This window comes from Amblyomma mixtum, chromosome 6 (genome assembly GCF_055824585.1).
Source record: "Amblyomma mixtum isolate Tamu chromosome 6, ASM5582458v1, whole genome shotgun sequence".
In the NCBI taxonomy this organism is placed as follows: Eukaryota; Metazoa; Arthropoda; class Arachnida; order Ixodida; family Ixodidae; genus Amblyomma; species Amblyomma mixtum.
Genome location: NC_143017.1, coordinates 155,812,521 through 155,838,019, shown reverse-complemented (window position 1 = coordinate 155,838,019; position 25,499 = coordinate 155,812,521). Strand labels below are relative to the sequence as shown.

Here is a 25,499-nt window from a genome sequence, read left to right as displayed (position 1 = left end):
CCAATATCCCCCAAGAAAATTTTATACAGCAGCAGTATCTCACCGGTACTCACATTCGGGGCAGAAACGTGGAGGCTATTGAAAAGGGCAGTTTAAGTTAGGACAACGCAGCGAGCTATCGAAAGAAAAAAGGAAACGGGAGGAGTGGGTGAGGGAACAAACGCGGGTTAATTACATCCTAGTCGAAATCAAGAGGAAGAAATGGGCTTGGGCGGGGCATGTAATGCGTAGGCAAGATAACCGCTGGTCCTTAAGGGTAACGGAGTGGATTCGGAGAGAAGGCAAGCGCAGCAGAGGGCGGCAAAAGTTAGGTGGGCGAATGAGATTAAGAAGTTTGCGGGGATACGGTGGCTGCAGGTGGCGAAGGACAGGGTTAATTGGAGATGCATGGGAGAGGCCTTTGCTCTGCAGTGGGCGTAGTCGGGCTGATGATGATGACGTGAGCCATCAAGAGGACAGCGTCTCTAATCTCGATGTAGGTTTAGTACTACAAATTTAATTTCATTCCCTACGGCGCTAAGCAACCCTATATTATCGGTTAAGGCTTGGAGTCGTGTACACGAAACGCTACCTGCACGAGATCGGAGTTGCAGCTAGCACAAACTGTTTGCACTGCAATATCCCTGAGAAAACTTATCGCCTTCTTTGCGAGTGCCCTCACCACACTGTAGCGAGGCGAGCACTTGAAGCTACCGTCGGACGATTGGATTATCACCCTCTCTCCGAGGAAATTATCTTGGGCGCCAGGGCGAAAGTCACTTGATGGCTGGTGCGCGGCGATCTGAGGCAGGCCTATAGATACCCGTCTTTGAAACACGCCTGCGTGCTGTGTATTGCCTGCACGACTCAGAGTGCGGATCACGCAGGCGCAACCTGTATGTGCGCGCGTCCCTGAGGCCGGCCTCTGAAGGTGTGGTTATAGATTGCCCTATTGCACAGCGAAAGCCGCAAGTGCATAAGTGTGTGCTAACACGTGTGCGCATAGAAGCCAGTCTCTGAATCCATGAGAGCACAATGTGTGAGTGACAAGAGAGCGTTTGCTGCTCATCTGAGTCCATGTGAGAGATGAGTACAAGCCAGTTTGCACTGTCCGAGTCACTCGACGCAGCTTATTTCGTTTAAGATCACTTTCCATTCACACTCCTTACCACTCTCCCTTTCCCCCTGCGGCAGGCTAGGGTCAGGCCTCCACCTCTCCCTCTCCTCTTTTCCTCTCATTGAAGTTTTCACCCTCTCTCTCTTGACGCTGAGGTAAGCAGGCGTCAAGACGAGCGTGTTCCGTCCTCTGAGCAAAACTGACGTTAGAAAGTAGAAAAGCGCACTGACAAAACAAGCACCGAGGCACCCGCCTTCCGCTTTGATGTTTACCTTGTGATTGCGCTTTTCCACTTCCTAAACTATAAATACCATGAACCATCTAGCCCTCCTACCAATCATGAAGAGTGACGACATCGCGAAATCAGTCTCATTTGCATACCTCATAAATGCATGAAAACCTGCCGTGTTTTTTTATTTTAATTTCTTTCGACATGCGGCGCTGTTCTACGAAAAATGGCTCTACATACAGCTAGAGCTCGCTCTTTCCGCTATACAGGCGGGAACTCTGCCAGAGCCTTTCGCACGCGGACGTTCTTGTTCATCAGGCTACGTTTCCCTACCGCTGGTTAGAGAACAACAATTGAGAGTTCATGATTAATTTGTGCCTTCAACTTGAAGCAGGAAGCATGCAGCGTAGGCACTGGGAGAAAATGGCCGACTTGAGAACTATATAGAGCGTTACAGCGAATGCCTGCTTCCCCTTTAAAAATCGCCATTGCGCCATAGGAGCACCGCAGAACGCCGATAGTAGACTCATGGCGAGTAAGCGGTTGACACATTTCTGACAGCGCAGAGACGCCCTCCACTTGCTCGCGCAATTATCTGCTACATGCAAGTCGCGCGTCAGAAGCATACTCACCGGTGACGCGAAGAGGTGGGATAGAAGACAGAGCTCTGCAGTCTGCAGCGAAGAGGCAGCAACCGCTGACGCAAGCGCGCGCGTTCCCGAGCAGCCCGTGCAGCCATCGTCGGCGCCGCTCGCGAACCGGGATGCAAAACAAGCCAGCCGCAGCGCCATCTTTGAATCTGGAGCTCCAACCGCCGTCGGCGAACAAAACCCCGAGCTTCCCCGCTCTCTCATCTCTCTCTCCGTGCGGCTTCTATTCGAGCACTCACTCAGCTAAAGCGCGGCGTCTGCAGTTGTCGCGCTGTATGCTCGCATATCCGCGGGTCCCTCTCGCCGGCTAGCTGGGCGGCGGTAAACACGCCGCTGGCGGGCATTCTTTGGCGGGAGAATGCCGGCGCGGCGGCGCGCTGCTGCCGGAGTAGCAGCGGTGGCGCTGTCCCGGCTGCGCGAGCGACAAATTAGGAATATTAATTAGACCGCGCCTGCGTGTTCGAGCCGGGCGTTTTTTTTTTCTCCCTCGCTCCTCGCGCAGCTGGCGCCGGGAAAGGAAGACGGGCGCTGCTTCTCTTCGCGACGCTTGGCGCGTAGGCTAAGATATCGATCCCGCAAGAGCGAGCTGTGGAACTTGAGGGAAGGAGGAGAATATTAAAGGGGAGAGCAGGGCATTGTGCAAGCGGCGGAGGCATAGAATAGCGCCACAGGATTCCTCTCAAAGGTCCCAAGGAAGCGCAGTTCTCAACAAGAACCAGATGCGAGTTGTTCGCCGACCCCCCCCCCCCCCCCCCCCCCCCCCCCAAGGGAGGAATTTTAATTTTACAAAGGAAAACTATGCTGAACTTAACTTTTTTGACGAGAACAGTCTCAGAAATGCAAGGCTCAAATGGGGCGCCCCCTCAAAGAGTGAACCATTAATTCACCCCTGACAAGAACCCCCCCACCTTGGAACCTTGGTTTAATCGTAGTAGAGAATTGGCCATCGCTTTTCGTTATCTATAGACGGCGCATAGACAAAGGTTGGCGCCATTGGCTTCTCCGATACATATCGCGAGTTAGCGGCACATCGGTTCCTGTATTCTAGAATAGGCACCAATGCCAGATTAACAACAAAAAAAGGTTTTAGTTCTTACATCGAGACTCAGTGTCTGATACAAGAAATAGGTAGGAACACAATGAGATAAACTCTACATTATCTTTGTATTACTGACAATTACCGCTAATTTTACGTATTCATGCAAGCAACAGGTTCGAATTGCGCGGACACTCAGCAGTGCTTTAAGGTCCTTAGTTACCGGCTTCGGACATCGCTCTTCAGATCAATGTTACTGTATAGTAACATGCTGGTCGAACCACAGTGCACAATGCCTGCCGTTCTTCCAGCAAACTGTGCGTGCCCACTGGCTAGAGACGGCAGCAAGATGCATCATCTGTTAGTACACAGGCGCTGAAATGGCTGAAATGGGCACAGGCGCTGAAATGTATTCAGAGGGTACTCACAGCGATGAAAGCGAAGCTCCTCAGTTGCTAGTCCGAAGAGGCGAACACTTACCTGTGAAGGCCATCAGTTCGACGGAAAAGACACTTAGCTGCACACAGAACCGGAGCTAAAATGTACACTTCATAGCGAGAAGTGTCAATGCCTAAATGATTAGAATGTTACGCTGTTTAGTCTTCCGTCGTGATCCATATCATAAAGAAGTGAAAAATTTTCCGCCAGACTTACTATACTTTCGCTGTTATTTTTTTATAAAGGTAATGCTTTCCGATCAGTTTGCCTTCAGTTGTATTTCGTGCACCTAACACGAATTAGTTGCAGGAATCAACTAGTAAAAAAAAAATATCGCACTTAATTTTTTGTGAAGAAATGAGACAAGTACAACGGCAGCCAAAGCGCCTATTTTCCTCAAAGAAAGAGGAAAAAGAAAGAGACTATAATACTGCTCTGTTGAACTAATAGTGTAAGCTGGTTCGTTGCAACCTCACGGTACTTTTGTTGCCGACTTCTGCACGCTATTTCTGTTTGAAGTACCGGATTTCGCGGAGGGAACTCTTGACGAAATAACGCCGCAGACCTGATCATACTTTATGATCAAGCTCAACACTTAAAATCAATGGCTCGGCCGCCGCCATCAACAGCTCCGAAACGCTTCACAAGTCGATGCTCCTCAAAGGCTACCTCTAGAAACGTGAGAAATGATTTTGCGCCGCTAAACCAATTTGGATCAAATTGAAAAATCTGAGTGAGTTTGCAAAAGTGTATACAGATTCTGTAGCGTGCAGAATAATTAATGTGGTCTTCTATTTGTACAGAATAATTAATCGCAGTTACGTAATTTCAACAGTTTGAAATTTCGGCTCTGAATATCTGAAGTTTGCAATAGGAACCAGAATTCTTTCAATCACACCTGTTGAACAGCCCAAACCGGACAAAAGTGGCATCTTAAATTTGATACAATGCTGCACAATTAGTTCAAAACAAAGGCGCAAAAATCCCAAAGCAGCTAAGTTCAGTCTGACACAGAGTCCAACTTGAACCGCCACTTTTGTACGTTTTGAGCATCCGAACCTTTTTTTATTATCATGCAATTCATCTTGCATAATTTAATACATGATTGGGAATCTAAACCAAAAGTTAGCTTCTTTCATTGCAGCAAATTAAAATTAAATTTAAGTCAGTGCAAAGACTGCCAACAAGATTTTTGATTTCCCTGCAAAAAAACAAAAAAAAACAAAGCGGCTCGCGCCAGGCCTGACAAAACGTCTCAGCTTCAGTTTAATCGAACGCGTGGTAAAATCCGCAATTTAATAAAACTGACTTATTAACAAAATGTGATGCTCGTGCTCAGGTTAAGAGCGATTTCATCATGACACATAGCTGCAACCTTGAGATGCTCAGAAATCGGGGAATATACTCGTTCTGCGTCTTTAGCTTCCTATGTCATACTCATGTTACGTATTTCCCGCCGATTCTTCTTGTTTGGTAGGAGGCATATCATAACCTTCATTTATAGACAGCCATCAGATGACATAACGGCTGCTTTGAAGGACAGAAGATAACCTCTAGACGGATATTTCGCGGAGACTAGCATAGACATAAAACACAGTTGCAAACAAACTAGCCTTTAATTCCGATAGGAATCAGTGCTATCGAGCAAGTAGCCGTAATTGTTCCAGTCTGCGCTCTATATATACCTAACTGCAACCGCCCACCACTAGATCCGGCCTTCATCCCAGATTACAAAGGCTCCGACCTAAGGGTTAAGATAGCTGTGAAAAACCTCCCCACTCCATCCACAGGCTCGATGTTTATCTTAGACACTCGCAATAGTAGCGAAACTAACGAATGTAGACCTACGAATGTCCCGTGCTCGAAGAAACAAGCAGGGCTGGGAGCTATATACAACAGGCGTTCGTAGAACGTAAGCAATCAGCTTTGCGGTGAAGCCATCGTGCAACATAACTGTTTGCCGTCTCGGGATCTTAGCAAAAATGTGTGAGAAATGTTGCAGTGTACACACGTGAGGTTTCAGTTTCCAACATTTCGTGTTTTCCCGTGCCAGCCGCAACATTTTGCGTTGGTTTGATATGGGTTTTTGAATGTCCTTTATCAACTTTCACGAATAGAGGCGTTGGAGTCCGTTATGTCATACATGCAAGTTCGAAAAATACACGGAAATATTTAGGAATGTCATGCATAAAAAGGAAGGGGCACTATGCATGTCGCAATTAACAGCTTCTTGTTGGAAACTCGCATTGAACCTGCTGTGAGCCCAGCATTTTGAGTGGGCCGTGTATGCTATATAAGCACCTCCATTTCCCCATTCACTTCAAATCAAAATTATACGCTCCTCTCTCCATTTCCTGCAAACATTCAACACGGCCGCAAAGCGCTCTTGCCGAGACAACGAGCAGCTACTACGGACGAAGAAAAGCTCCCGGACACAGGTGGATATTGAAAAGGTTCTTATTATTGCGAACACTCGGAACAAGAAAAATACATATTCTTTATTTGTTTTTGGCAGTTATACAGTGTTCTGGCTAAGAGAAACAAACAGGGCAAAGGAAGCATGTAAGCTTACTCGTCTGTACAGGCCTCGTCACACGTACTTTAAGGCGCAAGAAAAATATTGAGTGGTCTGGCAACCTTCGGAAGAGACGTTACCACACTGCATGCTTGCAGGTTCTCTTGCATCACAAGGAACTAACCAGATTGCGTCTACACTAATGCCACATTCCTCTGAAGCAAACCAGTGTGCCTTTAGTGTCATTAGAGAGATTTAGCATACCGGAGACGTATACCGGTTTTCCGTACGGGAGCTGCGCATGCCCAGTGGCAAGCGCATGGCCGGGTATATATAGTCCACTGCGCGTCCGCAACAAACGTACGGCCTCTGTCAAAAGTATACAGCCTAACAGGTTTGCTTCTGTATAGCGCGGCTCCCTAGTGCATCTATCAGCCCAAAGCTTGGGAGGATTGAGCACGCGAAGCCATTCTTTCGAGAGATTATGGTCGCTGAGGATTCATAACGAGGCACGCTGCAGGCCTCGCAAGCAAACCCTTTGGGCTGTATTCTTTGACGAGGGCTGTACGTAAACCCGGTATGCGTCTCTGTAATACGTCTCCGGTATGCTAAATCTCTCTATTATCAATACCGTGCGGAAAAAAAAAACATTCAGGATGCCTCGGATGCGCTGCAACAGCGCGCTTGTAGCATGTGGTTGAAGACAAGCTCCGGAGGATTGTGTGTACCTGCCGAACGCGTATGCAGTGGTGTCGTGCAGTGGACGTCGCCTCGCTTCCGGATGTTCTTGACCGCTGCGTTCTCCAAACTGTTACCCAGGGCCTGAGAACCTAACCTGGGAAGGCGGCGCTGAACGCATCACAAGTAAGGGTCTCAGGGAGTGGGGAACAGGGCCGCCGCTGTTGATGCCTCTCCGGTCCAGCGCTGACGACGGTGGCTGTGGCAGGTGCAACGATGCGCGCGCGCTGCTAACACTTACCTCGCGTAATCCGGCCCCGTAACGTCACCCGGGCAGCAGGTCTTGCGTTTTCGATTTTAAGAGCCTTCCCGAGTGCATTTAAAAGTTTTCTTATTTACTGCCTCTATCTTCAAGCATCTCTAAAGAAAATATCTAGATGTGTTTTGAAAGAAAAGGGGAGAATTGAAGAAGCTTTATCATTTAACTAAATTTAAAACTTCAGAAACTTTTTTGTATCTAACGAACAGGCTGAAAGCACCTGTAACATGCGTTGAAGCCACGATAAAGCATTGTTTCGTCAATATGTAGCGCATTTAGCCTTCCCTCACGCTACTGGAAGGATAACGATATAAGAGGATGCAGGCACGTATCCGGTTCTTTTGGCAGGGCTCTTTTTGTGCATGTACCGCCAAGCACACCCCCACCCCTCCGCCTCCCCACCCTCTTGCTTAATACACATAGAAAGTTACCTTGGGCCTCTCCTCCCCCCCAACAAAAAATTATGCCTACGTGCCTGGCGGCATACAACTCAAGAACGAAGCGAACACGCATGTCTCCCAAAGCTCCTATGTTTTTCCACGACCTGCTTTGCCTGGCAGTGCAGATTTTTTTTTTTTTCGTGCCAACCCTCACTCCGCAAACTTTTGTCCATTTACCCTACAAGCTTGCCATGTCTAGCTCAATATAGTCCACGTGGTTACATCGCTAATACAGACTAATACAGAAGAGATGGTGCCTTAGAGCCAACTCAATTACATAATTGCTACCGGCAGGTTCCCTTGCTAATGGTACCCAAAATGTCCGCATTGCAAAATCATTCAGAATTTTTCTGGTATTCAATTCCCTAATATTTATGCCGTTTTTTTTTCCATTCATTTCTTCCCGTAATTTCTTTTCATCCATAATTCCACCTTTAATTCCTCGCAATACGTACCCAAAGTTAATCATTAGCTTGGCCCCAAAAGGTAATCCATTAGCTTGGCACCAATTTGCCTTCTTTGGGCTCTCCTCACTGAACCCTGGCCAATCCCCCGTCGTGGGTATGTGCCATGCCACCAAGGCAACAACAACAACAACAACTGTGAAAGACTGCCGCGTAATGCTGATTCTCAGTCTTGCTCTCTCACCTACCCTTTCCCCAGGCAGCTAGATCAGCGATGACTGTATCCCTCTTCCCCACACACCCGTATGGCTTACCTGGCTCAGGGTAATTGAAATCCAACTTAACTATTACCCATATCCCACAAGGGGACAGTAAACGACAGTTTATATTGCCAGTACTCACCTACGGGCGGAAACTTGGAGGTTAACGAAAAGGCTGAAAACGAAATTGAGCCCAAAGCAGCGAGTTGCGGGAAGAAAGTGGTAGGTGTAACGTTAAGAGACAAGAGAGTAGGGCAGGGCAAAACTAAGAGTTAATTACATCTTAGCCGTAATCAAGAGGAGGTAATGGGCATGAGCAAGGCATGCAAAGCGAGAGAGTAGATGGCCGATGGGAGCGGATTAAACGCAGCAGCAGGAGGCAGCACATTCCGGCGGCCAAGTGATACTAGTAACTTTGCGGGAACAGGGCGGCCCAGAGTGGGCGCAGGACAAGTTTGACTGGATATCAGTGAGAGGGGCCTTTGCCCTGCAGGCAGAGGACGCAGCCGGGCTGACGATTATAATAGCTAGTGGTACGCTAACAAGTACGGTCTTTGTGCCACTACAGCTACTGCTGCTATAGGTATACACAAATCCAGCCACGCGACGCGGCCGAAGAGCGAGCAGGCAGGGCGCTCGCGAGTTTTTACCGTTGGAACAGCGCGCGCTGGTGAGGGTCAACGGCGAAGGGAGGGGGATGCTAGCGGCGAGAGGGGGGTCAGTCGGCGCGCTGAGAGCGAACGGAAGCGCGTCGATAGGCCTTCGCCTTGACCGCGCGACGCTAGCGGCCACGGCAGCAGATGGGACGCGGAGAGCAGCTTTTTGTCTGTTTGCATCTTTCCCCTCTCGCGTCGGTAAGGATTCCGAGCGCGCTCTTTTACGAAGTTGATAGGGAGAAATGAAAGAGCTGAGCACGCGGGAAAAGGAAACACGCCTTACCCTCCTCCTCCTCTGGCAGATGGAAGAGTGCACCCGTGGCCGCGCGCTTATCGGGCGCTGGCCTCGGCAAGCGCAGGCGGTGACCAAAGGGATGATCGAGGGCGTGCGCGCGTCGCTTTGTCACGCACGCTAAAGCAGCAACAGCCCGCTTCTTTCCCTAACTGGCGGGAGTGCAGCGCCATTAGCGACAATGTGGGCGGGCGGGCAGAAGGGCGCTCAATCATTTTGCCACGTATTCCGGAATTAATTCTCGCCTCGGAAGCCGCGCTACCCCCCTGCGAGCATGCTACGGCTTGGCCGTACTCTGGGAAGCGGGAAACTTCCCCCCTCCTTTTTTTTTTCACGCTTCCGTTCTCCTTCGCTCGTTTCTTGAAAATCTAACGACGTCTTGCAATCGAAAATGAGCCGAACCGTCGATGACTAAGCTACCGCCACGCCCTTCTTTTAGAATTAATGGCGAGTCGTACGCGCGGTGTCAGTTATTAATGGAGCCCGCGCCTATGTGAGCAGAACGATCAATTTCGACAACGGTCCGGAATTTCACGGTTTCACTTGGCAAGGCATGCTGTAGAAACTGGTGCGAGTCACGGACACGTTGCAAGAGGTCGCCATAAAGAAACCGCTCTGTTCGAGTCGTGGCTCAGCCCGAAGCGGTTATGAAGATACTGTCACTGAATACATGCACGTTTGCCTTCCGTGAACAAAAAAAAAAAACTGTTTCAGTGACGGTACAGATTGGGAAACGACCAAGCACTGCATAGAAGCTCGCTTACTGCCTTCTATCTCCCGCTTGCTACCCAGCTGAACATGATTGGTGACGTTGCAGGTCTCAAGCGCCATACTTCCGCACCGCCAGCTCGAGCACACAGTAGCAGCGGCAAAGCAAATGCAGCGAGTACACTTACCTCGACATTCAGTCTCCTCAGTCACCAAAGACGAGTAAAGACTAGACATAGCCGAAACAAAACAGAAAGCCGGAAAACAGACTCCTCTTGGGCGACGAACAGTCCTCGACGAACATTGTGTGACCCGAAGAAAGTTAGCAAGTTGTACAGTTAGCTCTCCTTGGCAGATGTAGTTCTGAACTATACAACCTACTACCTCACTTCAGGTGCACACAGAAACGACACGTCCACTCGACGCGCTGGCTCAGCGGCTGCTCTTCCTTCTGTACGGGCGACGGAGCCTCTCCTTTTTCCTGGCGGCCAAGCACACCAGCAACTGCGCGAGAAGAACAGAAGGAAGAAAGAAAGAAGAGGAAAAACAGAGAGGTCAGCGTCAACAACTTGGAACGAAAGAGGGGCACGTACTGCAGCGCCCGTCGGCACGCGAAAGTAAGAAGAGAATGCGCGACGCACAGTTTATACTACACAGTTTCGCGCACCATCAAAGAGCCGCAACGCATGCGGCAGGGTGAACCGGCGGGGCGGATGTGATGGGCACCCGAGCCTCGAACGAACGAAGAAACAAAAACGAAAGCTTTCATATATATATACTTTTAGCGTAAGCCACACCAGGGGCATCCAGACATGCGCAGAAAGCAGCGCGATAAGCAACTATGTAGACGCGTCAGTCGGTGAGTCACTTGTGGAGATGCGCACGCGACAGACACCCGCACAGTGGTGATCGCGCAACGCGGACTCATCGCGGGCCAAGCGTTGCAAAAGTGTTCCGAGTCTGAAATAATCCTTTTAGTTCCTCTCGTTGCGTCCGCGAGAGAACAAAGCGGAGGCGGTGGGCGCAGAAACAGTCTTCAGACGGATCCTGCAGAGACAGTAAAAGACGCCCCCCTACTCTTCAGTCGAGCTGGTCGCGGAAGTGAAACGCGCGCACGCATAGCCGAGGAACCGGAGACGGTGCTGAAACCGCTACCTAGAATGCGCTGTGCGAAGAGCGCGCTTGGCAACCGAGGCGAAACCCCATCGGTCAGGGCACGCACTGTGCAACAGAGGGCGTTAGTTTGTATCCAAATGCCTGCCGTGAAGAAATTCCAGCTGTCGCGCCGCACAGTACCCCGCCCCAACCGCCTGGAATCGCTGCAGAAAAAGACAAAGCATAAAGGACACCGAGTGCGCTTTTGTCTCGGTCTCCAAGCCAGAATGCACCGCGCGTTCTCTGCAATGCATTCGAAGGAGGATGGCGTTGATGGGCGCCCCTGATAGTGACACTGTGTTTTAAGGGCTTCTTTGCCAGATTTCAACTACACTTTGGCTGCGAACGCCTCTGGGTGCCCTTTACATTTCTGGCATGCGTACAACGGCATGCCCTGGCGGGACATCCAGTCGCCGAGGTTCGCATAACTACATAAACGTTCGCGCTGCTAATAGCAACGACGCCTTCAAAAAAAAAAAAAAAAGGCTGGAACTCTCGCGGTAACGGTAAGCGTCACCTTGTGTCGCAGTGCCTTGCGCCGAGTGTCGTTTTATAGGAAACGTCTTCCATTTATTATCACGGCTGTCGCGTTTCATTACAGAACGAACACATCGCAGATTTTTCGTTTCCGCGAGGTTAGGGCGGCTGCTCTGCGAGGCATCGGCGCATTGCTCGTAAGCCATCCTGCACGGTACCGGGAAACTAGATTGCCGAGTAGCTGACGGAACAAGAAAGACGCTTTTAGGGCTCTTTAAGTGTCCTGATTTGACCGTTCCTTCTCTTTAAGACATTTGAGTTCCAAGCGCCATGCCTGAGGGAGTAGACCAAGTCACGTTATTAATAAATGAAAGAAGAGCAGGACGGAATGAAACCGGTGACGAAAATCGCAACGACAGGACTGGCGCTAGCCCTGTTTTCTATTTATCTAACCGACTGGTTAGATAAATATGAAGGAAACGAAACAAAACCAGCATGATGGCACCCTCCATCACCCCGCTCCAAGGTGACGTTCCTAACGCCTGTCCATACAACCGTGTTCTTCATCTTTTGCGCTAAGACCTTAATTTAGAAACACTTATGAACTAGCCCAAATCAAAGTGTTACTGCAAGAAAATCCGTCCATGCAACATGTTCTGCCAACAGGCATAGATGTAAGCACACGTATTATTCGTAGAACCCGCGCGCGGCACACATACCACGTTTCTGCTAATGGCAGTGTGGCAAACAGTAAGCAGCAGAACTAAGTATGAACATCTCTCATTTGTCCCGAGGCTGCAAAGTTCTGTACTTTAAGTGGCGGTGACCACATCGCTGGAATAGAGAGCTAGCGTACAGGTACAGACAGAACTGTAGTCAGTTACAACTCAAGAATGAAGGGGCTTTTTCTCATCAAAGGATCCCCTTCCAAGCAATGGCGTCGGCCGATTCTCATGGGCCTACCTGCTAGCGTATCAATGCAGAGAGCGGCGTGACTGTCCCCCGTCATCTGCCATTCCCTAGATTGTCACACTAGCAAGTTGTTGAGAATCGGCCGAAGCCATTTGCTGGAAGGGGATCCTTTGACGAGGAAAAGCCGCTTTATTGTTGAGCTGTACCCGACTATGGACTTACCGAATTTTCGTGTCACAACTGCATTAAACCTATTTTCAACGAAATTAGGGGTCATGGTTCGTTCCCGCGCGCCCCGAAAGAGAAAGTATGCGCCGTGCCCTCGATTTTCGCAGAAACTGTGTGAGCGGAGTGCAGGAAGTGCAATTGCTAAACAAAAGCCCCAGCTGACCAGTTAAGGAGACCCGAGCGTCAAAGACCGCTTTTTTTTTTCTTTTTTTGACAGGAAGAAGGATGGCGTTGTCGCACGCAAAGACAGCCTCTCGCCCCACAAAAGAAGTTAAATGTTTGCCGGCTCTTATCTCAAGGGCCAATCTCAATATGACCGTTTTCTAACTGTGGTACGTCCCAGGTTGGCAACTATCCTTAGCTGCACTCACCTCTTTAACAGCATGCGGGCATCGCGGTAAAAGTGCTTTGTAGGAGGCTTGCATGTACAAGGCTGGTAAAAGTCCTCAGGCCACAGGGTCTGCACTTTTTACGGCGCCGATCAAGCCAAAAACGTCCTCCACAGGTTCCGAGCTTTGGAGGTGCCGTAAATGCTCCACTACAAGGCTCAAAAGCAGATCTTGCGCCCTAGGGACTTTTCACCAATGTTTTACAGTACAAATGGTCAAGCTGATCGGCGTCATACAGTACACTCTATCCAGAAAGGAGTAAACTGTCTTATAGCAGACTCCCTCTTATAAAAGGGAGTGTACGAGAGGACAGCCTTACTCCCTTTTTACTCCCATATAAGGTGTATTCGTGTTTAGCGTACGTGTCCGGGATGCGCTCAAAAATCCAAACTACCGTATCCTCCACCAAAGAAGAGCACTTCCACCGAATGGCAGCGATAGAGGACCACGCGTGCTTTTTGGGCGTTTCCCTCACGACTTCCAGCTGTTTGGTCACTTCGGGTCGCCACCACGGCCGCTAGAAACGCGACATAAACCGCGCTAATTAATTCAGCCACCGAAATTAAGCAAGGAAACCATAGTATGCTGTTTTTTTTATTCTGCCCTTATATTTTGCGGGTTTATTCACTGCCCTCCAGCGAATAAAATTCGGCAGTGGCCAACGATGCGAATGCAATTCTAAATTTAGACGCCATTGACCGGGAGGGAGTCCTTTGACGGGGAAAGGAAGCTTTTTTATTGACTTGCATCCGACTATATATCGTGCGTATTTTCGATGATCTGCATTAAACACACACACACACACACACACACACACACACACACACACACACACACACACACACACACACACACACACACACACACACACACACACACACACACACACACACACACACACACACACACACACACACACACACACACACACACACACACACGCACACACACACACACACGCACACACACACACGGAGAAATTCTAGAGGCCCGTGTACTGTGCGATGTCAGTGCACGTTAAAGAACCCCAGGTGGTCGAAATTTCCGGAGCCCTTCACTACGGCGTCTCTCATAGCCTGAGTCGCTTTGGGACGTTAAACCCCACAAACCAAACCAAACCAAACACATGCATGCGCGCGCGCGCGCGCGCGCGCACGCACGCACGCACGCACGCACGCACGCACGCACGCACGCACGCACGCACGCACGCACGCACACACACACACACAAAACAAAAAAAAAGCTGGACCTGCAAGAAATGTAAGAAATACAGCACATAAGCCAAACACTTAAGCTTTACAGTGATCCAGAGAAGAAAAGCACGGAGCGGACGTTCGCACAGAAGACAACACAGACCTGAGCGCACATAAACTAAGCAGGCACACGCTACGACAAACGTTAAAGACACAACGACGAACACTGAAAAGAAGAAAAAAAAAGGTTTAAAAGAACAAGGTAACCGTCGTAGCGTGTCTCCGAAACAAGCGCAAGCTGCGAGGAGCAGCGAACACGGCAAGCGGTCCAATGCGTATGCACAACCTCTCCCCCGCATTTTCCCGTGTTTTCCCGCACTCTTTTAATTCCGCCCACCTGCCCGTCCGTCGGTCGGCCGGCGGATGCGCGCATCTCGGACGAAGCGCACGCCCGTGCGGCGCGAATTTTACAGTTTTCTCTCGTCTCACGGGAGGCAGCGGGGGATGGAGAAGAGGTCTGCCCGTTGTGCAGATAATCGTCGAACGCGCACAATTCCGTCTCCGCTAACGAGACGTAAAACGTGAAGCGGAAACGCCGCTTCATCGAGTTCACGGCGGGCGGACGCGTGGCGGCCCACCGCGCAGCTTGCATTCAGCGCACACTCTGCTTCATAATCAAGCGGGAAAGCGATGTAGAAAACGGAGGAGGAGGGGGGGGGGGGGGAGGGGGGCTGGAAGAGAGGAGTTGAAACTGCTCGCTGCAGCAAAGACCGCTGCAACGTTCCCGGGCCTGGCGGCGCAATCGGCGTGTAACCGAAACGAGTCAGTACATATGTACATGGACGCGGGCGCCCCGCTAATAATGGGTTTTGTGCCTGGCGTAAAAATGAGCGCCGTGCAGCCCGGTCAGGAACACGAGGCGACGAGTCCCGGTGTGAAGCCAGCCGTAAAGGAATAGCTCTGAACGTCCGGTGTACTGCAGAACAGCTCAGGGACTGCTCAGACATCGTCCATGCGAATTGAGTGTTCTGTCTTGATGCAGAGCGTGTTTGTGTAGACAAAAAATATTGACAGGGCGGTTACCACTGGTTAATGCGAGATTCAGCGACAGCTGTTAAGGTATTTACACTTGACGATATATGTTGTGTAGAGAATATCTGAGCGACCTCACACCTGTATAGCTATAATGCGCTCTTTTTAGTTTTTCCCCGCTGCTCTATGGAAGCGCAGCGCAGCCGATGATCCTCTCCTCGGTTGGTGCGTTTCGCACTGGAGCAGATGGACCGAGGTACATTCCTCTCCCGATACAGATTACCTTCCTCCACGGGAAACACCTTCCGGGTGGTTCCTGTACCGTTTGCGCATTTCTCCGCTCACGTCATGCCTTTCTACTTGAACGGTAACCACCCTCGGAGTGGTACACCGACGATTACGACATACTACGACGCGAAACGCACGAGCGGGCGCTTAAAACCTATCGCTCTAAAAAAACAAGACAGAAACGACACATGCACGCGCATGCTCACGTTTTTCATGGCATTTTCTCTTGCCCTTCGTACATGCAGGTGACACACGCGGCAATGCTGACAAACATCGACTGAAATTCTTACTAATCGGCTTTCACGTGCGTTGTCTGTGGGGGATCCCGCAGTGCAGATATTTGGAGTAATTTCGACCGCTTCGGATTCCTCAACGTAACTTGAGAGCACTGGCGGAGCCTTCGCATTACGCCTTAACTAAAGTGTGGCCGCGCCCGCTCAAAGTCCGCGAGCTCGTCGCGGTCGGCGTCTGAATGTCGTATACCTACTGAATCACCTAGCCAACAGATCGGGTGAGAGACTATTGTAGTTCTATATCGAAACAATAAAACGAGTTTAATGGCAACTACACCGCTATACCGCTATGCGGAATACACGTCAGGCGCCTTCCGCCTCCGTCGTTAAGCGTTGCTTAAGCACGGAACAGCTTCGAAATACGTAAATGGCTTGGGACATATACCTGTTCTTTCTTCGCTTCTGTCTCTATAATTATATCTCATATCTCTCACAGGACAAAAAGAAGGGGCGAAAACTTTCGAAGTGCCTTGCTGAGCACAGGTGCGCGCTGGTTCTTGATTCTGCTTTTAATGTACGCACATTTTTGAATGTGGGTATGGCCACAGTCATGAGAATAAGATCGTAATTAGAGCGGTGAGAAATGCCAAACAAGCAACGCACAAAAGCCAAAGGATTCTAGAAAGGCAGAGGGAAGAGGAGGGGCGGGCGACCTGCATTTGCTGAAGGACACCTGCGACATGAAAATGCGCGTTAAAAATCTTGATCTATTTTCGTCTTCCTTTCCTTAAGCACGCATATTTTCTCAACACCTTCGTTCTTAACGCACGCACGGCTTCATCCACCTGTTCCGAGCGATGCCATTCGCCTCGAGGCTCATCCGCTACCCGCCCCTTTCTCCTCGCAAAGAACACGTTGTCTCCTTCTCCGCGCCCTGTGGTCCACGCTGCAACAGACAGCCTGCGCGGCCGGTGGTCCTCCTTAGCAGCGCACGGTGCCAGGAAAGCCTTGCCGGCCACCCGCTCCCGAGAGCGCGCAGGCGCCTCAGCGTACAACGTGATCCGTTTCCTCCGCGGCGGCAGCGCGCTGCTGCGATATTCATTGTTTCCACGAAGGGACGCGCCCCGACGCGCAAACAGCAATTAGATTGCGCAGTAAATTATGACGAGTACGACGTAATGACGACAGAGGGCGCGACCGGTCATCACCCGGCCGCGACGACTAGGCAGCGCAACGCGCCACCTGTCAGCCGGAGGCGGGAGAGGAGGTCGGTCGGTCGGAAAGGAGGGAGGCAAGCAGCGTCTCTGCGGAGAACCACTTCTTCAACGGAGCAGTGATTACTGCCGCTTCCCTTGCTCCTGCGCCCCCTCCGCATCGGGCTCGCATCCCACCTTCCTCTCGAGTTTTTAACTTCGTTGAAAGCGCTTGCCCATCTGTTCTCTTCCCTCCCCGCCCTCCGTTTTCTCTTATTGCATTCATTTCAACGTTTCCGTTGTTTGCTCTGTCTCATTAGCTCACTTTCAGTTTGTCTGGACGAGTGTTCTGCCGCGTGTGCTGGCAGGCACGCAAATCACTCAATCTCGAAAGCACCGAAGGAGCGAGAGACCGCGCGCGAGCGCCCTGTTCATTGCCCCTCGGTCGGCGGTAAATGCAAAGAAACAAAAAGGCAGAAAAGAAGTAGAGGCAGCTTTAACTGGGCCCGCATGTCGGGAAGTGAATGAGCGTGAAAGGGCCGCTTAAGTACTTCGCGCCTCGGCAAACATCGCGTGGGGTTTGTTTGGTCACATCCGCAAGAACAGAGCGGCTGAAGGTCATAGAAACGAACGAAAAAAATCAAGCACGCCCAATTCTCCTCTTGTTATTAATGCGAAGGCATTATATGACCCGTCAGCAAGGAAACCCGGCGGCGGTGTCCAGAAAAAGCCCCCCCCCCCCCCCCCCTCCCCATTTACGTCAGGAGGAAACACTAATATAGTTAACGGTTACCAACAGTAACCAATATCCCTCAAGACTTGTATCGAACCGGTATTCACCTATGGGGCACAAACGTGGAGGCTAACGAAAAGGGTTCAGCTTAAGGACAACGCAGCGAGCTATGGAAAGAAAAATGATAGGAGTAACCTTAAGAGACCGGAAGTGGGCGGATTGGGTGAGGGAACAAACGCAGGTTAATGACATTCTAGCCGAAATCAAGAGCAAGAAATGGGCATGGGCAGGACATGTAATGCGAAGGCAAGATAACCGATGGTCCTTAAAGGCCCCCTGCCCACCCGCGGCCAGCAGACACTCTCTACCTCACTTTGAGCGAGCCTCCTCTCCTTCCATTCCCTCCTCGAAATTTTTCTCTCCCGCTCCTCGTCGAGTAGGCTCGGCAAGGCAAAATCACCCCTTCCTTCTCCGGTGTAAGCCGGAGGCGTGGTGTCTGTGGAGTGCGTCACAGGGCGACGTCATGGCCCCGCCTTCAATAGAATTCTTTTCTTGGTTTTTGCATTTTCTCCGCACACTGAACGATCGAGAGGCGCGATCGGCTCGACCACCTAGACTTGTTAGCGAGCGCATCCTTTCATACATCTGTTTGTCATTCCCAGTTAACGAGCCACCTTTTCATTTTCTTTTAGGCCTCCCCACCGTTTCACGAGCGGAGGGGCGGAAGTCGGTTGTGTTCGAAACACACGGCGAAGCGCGGACCCGGCAACCGCCCGTTTGCTTTTCTCCATGCGTGTTTGTGTTCTGTGTGTTTGTGTCTTTTCTCCGCTCCAAAGCATATGTCATTCATTGGAGTCAAGGCGTACGCAAGATGCACGAAAGATAAGCGGTATGTGTGCGGAGCGGTAAAGTGGGCGAGCGAGGGAAAGGCTCTGCTGCACTACTAATTAAAACCTTGTTTTGGGGGGCTCGCATAGAAGAAAAGAAACTGAGAAGGGAGCGCGCACGCAGAGCGTCTCGTGACGGGATCACGGCGGGGGGGGGGGGCGAGCCAACTCCCTCAGTTTTACTGTTTTTTTACTTTTTATGGCTAGGGTTCAAGGCTGTCGCCGCACGCTCCCTCCGCAGTTTTTTTTTTTTTGTTCCTTCATGCGGGTTTGTAGGCATGAGCCAGAACAGAAGGCGCTGCGGAAAGCGTTGTGCAGACGACGCGACGCCAAGGCTACGCCCAACCTTCTCCCGTCAGTCAGACCGATGCACCAATGGAGTGCCTTTAGCGAAAGTAGCCCCCCTTGACGTCAGCGGGGTGCAGAGTAGTGGGCCGGGCCCGTTTTTGAAGGAAGGAAAGAACGAACGGGCTTTGATTTGAATTTTCGCAGCTTTTCGGGGCGCGCATGGCTCTAGTATTTTGCAGAGGTTATCTTCGATGCCTCATCTATGCAGTGGGCTTGTTTTTCAAAAATGTCCGGACCCTGGTCAGTGGCCCTTTAAAGGTAACGGAGTGGATTCCAAGAGAAGGTAAGCATAGCAGGGGCGGCAGAAAGTTAGGTGGGCGGATGAGATTAAGAAGTTTGCGGGGACACGGTGGGCGCAGCTGGCAAAGGGGTTAATTGGAGAGACATGGGAGAGGCCTTTGCCCTAAAGTGGGCGTAGTGAGGTTGTTGATGATGATGACGATGAGTTAACGGTAGTGATAGTTAATGACAGTGATGTCTGTTACGTTGAAGGCAGTGATAACTAATGGCTTCATAGTGTAGAACGACATCCTAATGCAAGATGCCGTCATACAACACGATGACGTCACAGCACATGTATGGTAGATGTGTGAAATTACGTGGCATGATCTAGCACACCTCGTCCCATGATGTCGAAATTGTAACAGTCTAGGGTGAGAGAAAGGCCAGATGGCGCTACAGGCGCGTAGCGGGCCATAAATGCTTTCGCATTCACAGCACATAAGCAGCCTTAAGCGCCCTTGGGACGTTAAACCCCATAAACCAAACCAACCAACCTTCGTAAATTTTTTTTTCATAAAATAACAATGTTCCCATGGATTTTTTGATAGCGCATAACGGTATATCAAGGCTTAATCAGCGTGTTACGTTGACACAGAAAGACAGTAAGCCCGACGAAGGCCTTTCGTGATGACACCGAACACCCCACCTAATTAATTCGTTGTTATGAACGGCCGCGCAAAAACGCAACTTATTCATTCGTCAGTCAGTCAGTGGCTTGGAGGAAAAACAATGCGAGATAAATCCTACAACACTGATGTGGTTACAGCGTAAAGAGATCGAGCACTTCCATTACGCCAACATAGCTCACATGACCGGTGTTGAGGTTGTATAATTAGTGACTTAGTTAACTGCTAAGAAACATCCTGACTTTGTCCACGAGGGCTCTAACGTTTATAATAGATTTACGTAACCGTTCCCGTCAACACAGTTCGTGTATTTGCGTCTTGGCAACAACTAACGCGACTGGTTACTGAATACCCTGTGCAACGACCTCGTGATTGCACTCTTTAGTCATCGCTTCCTAGCCGGCACGAAAAAAAAAAAGGAAATAAAAAACAGCGGCGCATCTAGTAGACGACCACGGGTTACTAAACCATGGGTAAACGACATCCCTGGAATAGCCTCCACACATACGAAATAAGACGACGCAGTTCCGGATGGTGACTCTCAAGTCATGCAGAAAGATCATCGATGTTTTCTGGCGACCACACGCAGACCGGCGGGGCCAAAAGTGCCGGCAGAAAAATAAAAAATAAATCAAGAGAGAAACGTCTTGGACGGTCGCAACCAAGCGCCTTTTGGCCGCTCCGTTGAGTCATATACGCGTGTTCGGAGCGGCCAGTGACACCTGTGAAGCACGTGCGTGTTCGTGACTCAGGACGTCAGCGAAGCGCGCGAGTCGCATGCAGCAAAGAGGCACGCCCGACGACGACGCTGCACGTGCAGGGGTCACGCACACACAAACACACACCTTCAAAGGCCCGCGCTCCGAGAACGCGCTCATTCTGGGAACCCATGGCTGACATCACCGCGTCAGCAGCCAGAAACGCACGGATGTCGGCGAGACAGGATGAGGTCGACAAAACAAAGACAATGCCCGGCATGCGAACGCCGCGAAGCCACGGCGGCTTTTACGCACTTGGTGCCGGTACGAGAGATCTCGAAGGGAAGCGAACAGTCGGTCGCACCGAAGGGAGACACGCCGTGTGCACTGGCGTTACTCTACCGTTGCACCGGTCCCCTGTAATGCTGGCTCGCTCCAGTCATGGAAAGAAAACCCACCTTTAGAGGTAACGAATGAAGACCATTTCGGGCATTCTTGGCGAACTCTGAGTCACAGATATGTTTAGATCGTGAAAGCTCTCAAGAAGACCAGGACACAGAAAGAGACGGACACATAGTACGCTTTGTGCGTCTGTCTCTTTCTGTGTCCCGGTCAAATTGAGAGCTTCCGCAGTCTAAACACGGCTAACAAACTATAGCCCAAATGCTGCCGCTGTTGGTTACAGCTACCCTCGCAGCATGATCATCACGATCATTTCGGGCCACGCGTACTAAGTTTCACTGCTATTCATGTGAACCACTTCCTCCTCCTCTAATCGAAGAGCCAGTTTTGTTTTATTGTTCTTCTTTTTGACTGTGTCTCTTCCTGCAGGCAGCAGAAGAAAAGAAAGGGATGACTGAGTCTTAATCTCACTTTGTCTGAAAACACTTCCACGCCCTGGCAGAGGTTCTGGCTGGAACGTTCCTGGTTCGGTTCCCGAACGATTCTGGAGGACGCCAGCCTGAAACAGAATTAATTCCATGTATTCCCCTGCAAATGCCCAAGAAATACGACTAGACGCAACACAGCATTGAATTACGACATTGCTGAAAACAGTGACCAGCCATTTCCAGCGTTGACATCGCATAGGTTACAAGGTTAATAAACAGGCTGTTTCGCGTTATTCAATACAGACGTTTAATTTTTTAAAAATATGCCGCGATAGCTAAAAATACCCGCTTTTGATGGTACGTTGTCTGGTCAGGCAAATACGTCATGCAGTCGTATTTGTGAACATTCCTTGAATAACTGCGTAGCGTAGTTTGACTAAACCTCTAATCAAGTTGTTGTAATTATTATCTGTTGAATAAAATGAAGCACTCTGTACGTAAGCTGCGCGCTAAGATAGGCGCAGCTTCGTTGGCTCGTCTGCACGCCCCAGTCGGCGTGAAATATGGCAGTCGTGGTCCACTTGCATGCAGCGCTGGTCCATATCCTTGAAGGTAGCAGGCTCGAAGAGAACATCAGCCAACTCAGACCCATAGAGATGAACTTGTGCTTGCACACGGGGCAGAGGCCACACACAAGTTCGGATCTACGGGTTAGAGCGGGCAGCCAGTCGGAAGCCAGTCGGTCTGTCTTCAATGCGCCCCACTTGAGTGCAGTGGACGGACGACGCCGCCCCCTACCGAAGCTCAGAGCGCTCGCGGCCGTGACAGAAGGAGCGATCATCGAACGTCACACAACGTGTCACCGTGTGCTCTGTGATGTTGGGAATGTTAGAAACACAAAATACTTAATGAAAGAGAAATTTTTGGAAAATACCTCCCGAAAGAACACGAATACAGCACAAGGTACAAAACTTACAACAAGGGTAAAACACGGAAAAATTACGGCATGCAACGACAATCATTTGTTATACCAGATTTCTTAAATCGCCACACTGCCATCCTGACCTTAGTAAATCAATCATCTTCGTTAGCAGTCTTCAAAAAAAAAAAAAAAAGCTGAATGCGTACTTGTCACTTTAGTAGCAACTTAACTTTTGAAATTGTGTTCAGTTGCTTTGAATGCCTGCATTATATTTACTGGTTTAACACTGCAATCACGTTCTGTAGCTGTATTATGTTTACCGTTTTTATTCGCTTTTCAGTGCACGAAACCTATTAATTTTTTTTCCCTCACCGTATGCTGAGGTGCTGTGTGTACTGAGAGACTGACACTCGTCAGGCAGGCATCTGTGCCTTTTTGTCAGCGTCTTAGACAGACTTGTACTTTTGTGCCTTGTCTGCTTGAAATAAACAATGAATTCAATACTACCACATCACACTTATGATGTCAGAGTATGCCAGCACCCTGAGGTGAACGCCGTGTTCAGCTCAATACGCGACCTCGTCTTTAGCTGCCTATAGAGTGAGGACAAATGTCCCTAACGATTTCTCACTATAGTGCAATCACTATCACTATGAGAAATCACTATAGTGATTTCTCATAGTGCAAGAAACGAAGATGACACAGAGGAAAGACATAATGGGCGCTAATTTTCAACAGGGGGTTTTACGAGAAAAGGCGAAAAATATATAAATTCTGCAGAGATGACGGCCCTGCCGTGCTCACGAAATTCTCTTCAATAACGCTATCTCACCCTCTTGCAGGGCGACAGACAGCTTGCTAACGCACGTGTCACCCGATTTAAAAGTAAGAAAGGCTTCTACCAGCTCCCTACAAGATTTGGCTATTGTGTCTAAAGATGACTTGGCTGTCCTCCGTAAGCCCATGACACAACCATGCACTACCAGCTCTCCAGGTTTACGTTTGGCCGTGTATACATGTACTAACTAACCAGAAAAATGTGAAGAGAGACGTCGGTGACTTTTGCGCTTCGAGCTGACACAAAGTTAAGTAGTCGCCATCACTTTTGCGCCCCGAAATGTACAAAAAAATTCCTGCGGCTATGTTTCGACTGAACCAAAAATGAATATCCCAGCAGCAATTGTTTTAAAGCGTGAACATAACAAAAAAAATGTTTCAAAGCTGTAGGAATACAGCACGCTACCACACGAAATAACCAGCAGCAAAGACCGCGGTCACGAAGATTCAATATAAAGCAGTGCCGTAGCGGATTGAGGACGTTCCGGGAAGACGAAGTCGAGCAACTCACCGTTACCGCTTTTATCATCCGTTACCGCTGCCATAACTTCGCCATCATCGTATATTACTGCTGTCAACGCCTGCACCGTGGAATTCCCACCCCTTTTTAGCACCCCACTAGGACTCTTTACGGAAACTGAAGTGATGTAGTGATGTGATATCTGTCGGGTGACGCCAAACATATGAGAAGCGGAATGGTGACGACGAGACAATTTAACATGTTCGCTCCGGCAGCGATTTTCGGCGTCCGAATACGTGTGCGTCGAGGCCCACCGGTGCGTCACGCCTGAATTTTCTTGGATGTGGCGTGACCGGGAGTGACCCATTAGTGAATCACCGGCGAATCCAACTTCTTGGAGCGGCCAAGAGATGGAAGCAGCGACCTGACATTTGTGCTTTCCACGGGCGTTATGAAAAACCTGCGCTGTCAAACGGCTTCATCACGCAGCTCAGTATTCGTGGCCGCACACCAAGATAAACGACGTGACCCACCGGTGACCCACTGGTGAACCACGATGCCGTACACGTGTCAATGGCCGGCGAGCTTATACAGTACGAACGCTCTGCCCTGTTTCCCAAACCACATCGTTTTCTGGGATGTAATAAATTGGCTCATCAGATAACACGCATTATGTGCAATACGCAACCACTACTGCACGAAATCAAAAACCTGGTATGGAAATGTGATTCGTCCTTCCAGCAAAATGAACGACATTCACAGTTTCGAACGACGAAAAGCTGTAAGCGGCAATGGGGGAGCCGGTATTCAAGGGCTTATCCGGGGAGGGGGGGAGGTGACAACGCCGCATGTCGAGGCACACCGACACGACGAACATCGGGCCAGGATGCGAAACAAGCATCATCAGTCGGGGCTATGCGAATAACGGAGTAAGCCCCTTGTCGGCACATATATACACACTGAGCTTGTGACACTGGCCTACTTTAAAGGTGTGGTGCATACGTGCGCGACGGTTTAGGCTTGAAAAATGAATACGAAAGGAGGGGGGGGGGGGGGGGGGGGGGGGAGAGCGTTGTTCTCGGCACTAAATGCGAATAGCAAGAACCAGATACGACAATGAAATCCATTATGTTTAGCACGTGCCCCTTATATTGCGGTTTCATTAAAGCCAGACTAAATTCACAAAAAAAAAATACAAAAGCAACGTGTCCTCACTACAAAACATGCCACTCGAGGTGAACTTTTTTGTGACACTGAAGTTATGAGCTGCGAGAATTCAGGTCCCATACCTTCGTGGCTAGCTCACGTACGATCGCCTGCGGACAGTGAACTGGCGGAGGACGTGTCACCGGACGCTCGTACATAGCTTTGATTATGCGTGCAGTACTACAGAAAGTTGTCCGCGAGTGCATTGGGACGAAGAGGCGACAGAGAGGGATGGCCTCGAGACGTGTCGGAGCCCGCATAGTCGCTGTTTTCTCTTGAGTCAATTTCCACATTGCAGCAAAAACTATATTCCTAACCAAGGGCAGTGGGGGAAAGGGGGCATATTTAGGCATCAGAAGACTCCGAAAATTTGATCAGATCCGCCCTCAACGAAAGACAGAAACTCGCACGACTGCTCGAATACAACGCGCACATTTCACTATCCGTGTTCAAACCATGCAATGTTGTGTGCAGGTATTTTTAATATTTAGCCGTTTACCCGTCGCTGTGACTCATGGTACGTCGAAGGGGCCCTGCTGATGGAAATCGAACCGCAGCCCTCCCCTGTACGGTGTCCCTGAATGGCCCACATGCAGTTTCGAAACGTGAAACCAATATCAGTCCTTTTCCCAGCAGTTCAGTGTAAGAAACACACTGCCAATACCTGTTTTTAAACATCGCGGTGTAGAGGAACATGAAAAGTTAGCCCTTGATTTGATAAAAACACACGATTCGCCGGAATCATGTACGAATCCAACTTTTGCTCCCTCTTTTCGTCCAGCCGCTGCACAACATTCGCGATGCGCAGTCGGTCAGATTCCAGCCGAAGACTTACACGTCTAACACCAG

The 25,499-nt window shown here is 49.9% G+C and overlaps 1 protein-coding gene across 5 annotated transcripts in view; it reads right to left on the bottom strand.

Annotated features, from left to right (window-relative positions):
• LOC149340904 (uncharacterized) overlaps positions 1–25,499 on the bottom strand; it is a 347,683-nt gene that overhangs the window by 54,714 nt on the left and 267,470 nt on the right. For 2 of the 5 annotated variants that reach the window (XR_016283661.1, XR_016283662.1), the window contains 2 exons: positions 19,566–21,356; positions 18,822–19,528 (listed from right to left, as the gene is read on the bottom strand). The exons of 2 other annotated variants lie outside the window; for them this stretch is intronic. Coding sequence is in view for 1 of the 3 variants with exons in the window: in XM_089549826.1 (XP_089405952.1) it covers positions 10,154–10,225 (72 nt within the window). In the remaining 2 variants the exon portion in view is untranslated. Of the gene's footprint in view, positions 1–7,402; positions 10,226–18,821; positions 19,529–19,565; positions 21,357–25,499 lie in introns of those variants that run through there. One more of the 5 variants, XM_089549826.1, reaches the window with a different exon arrangement.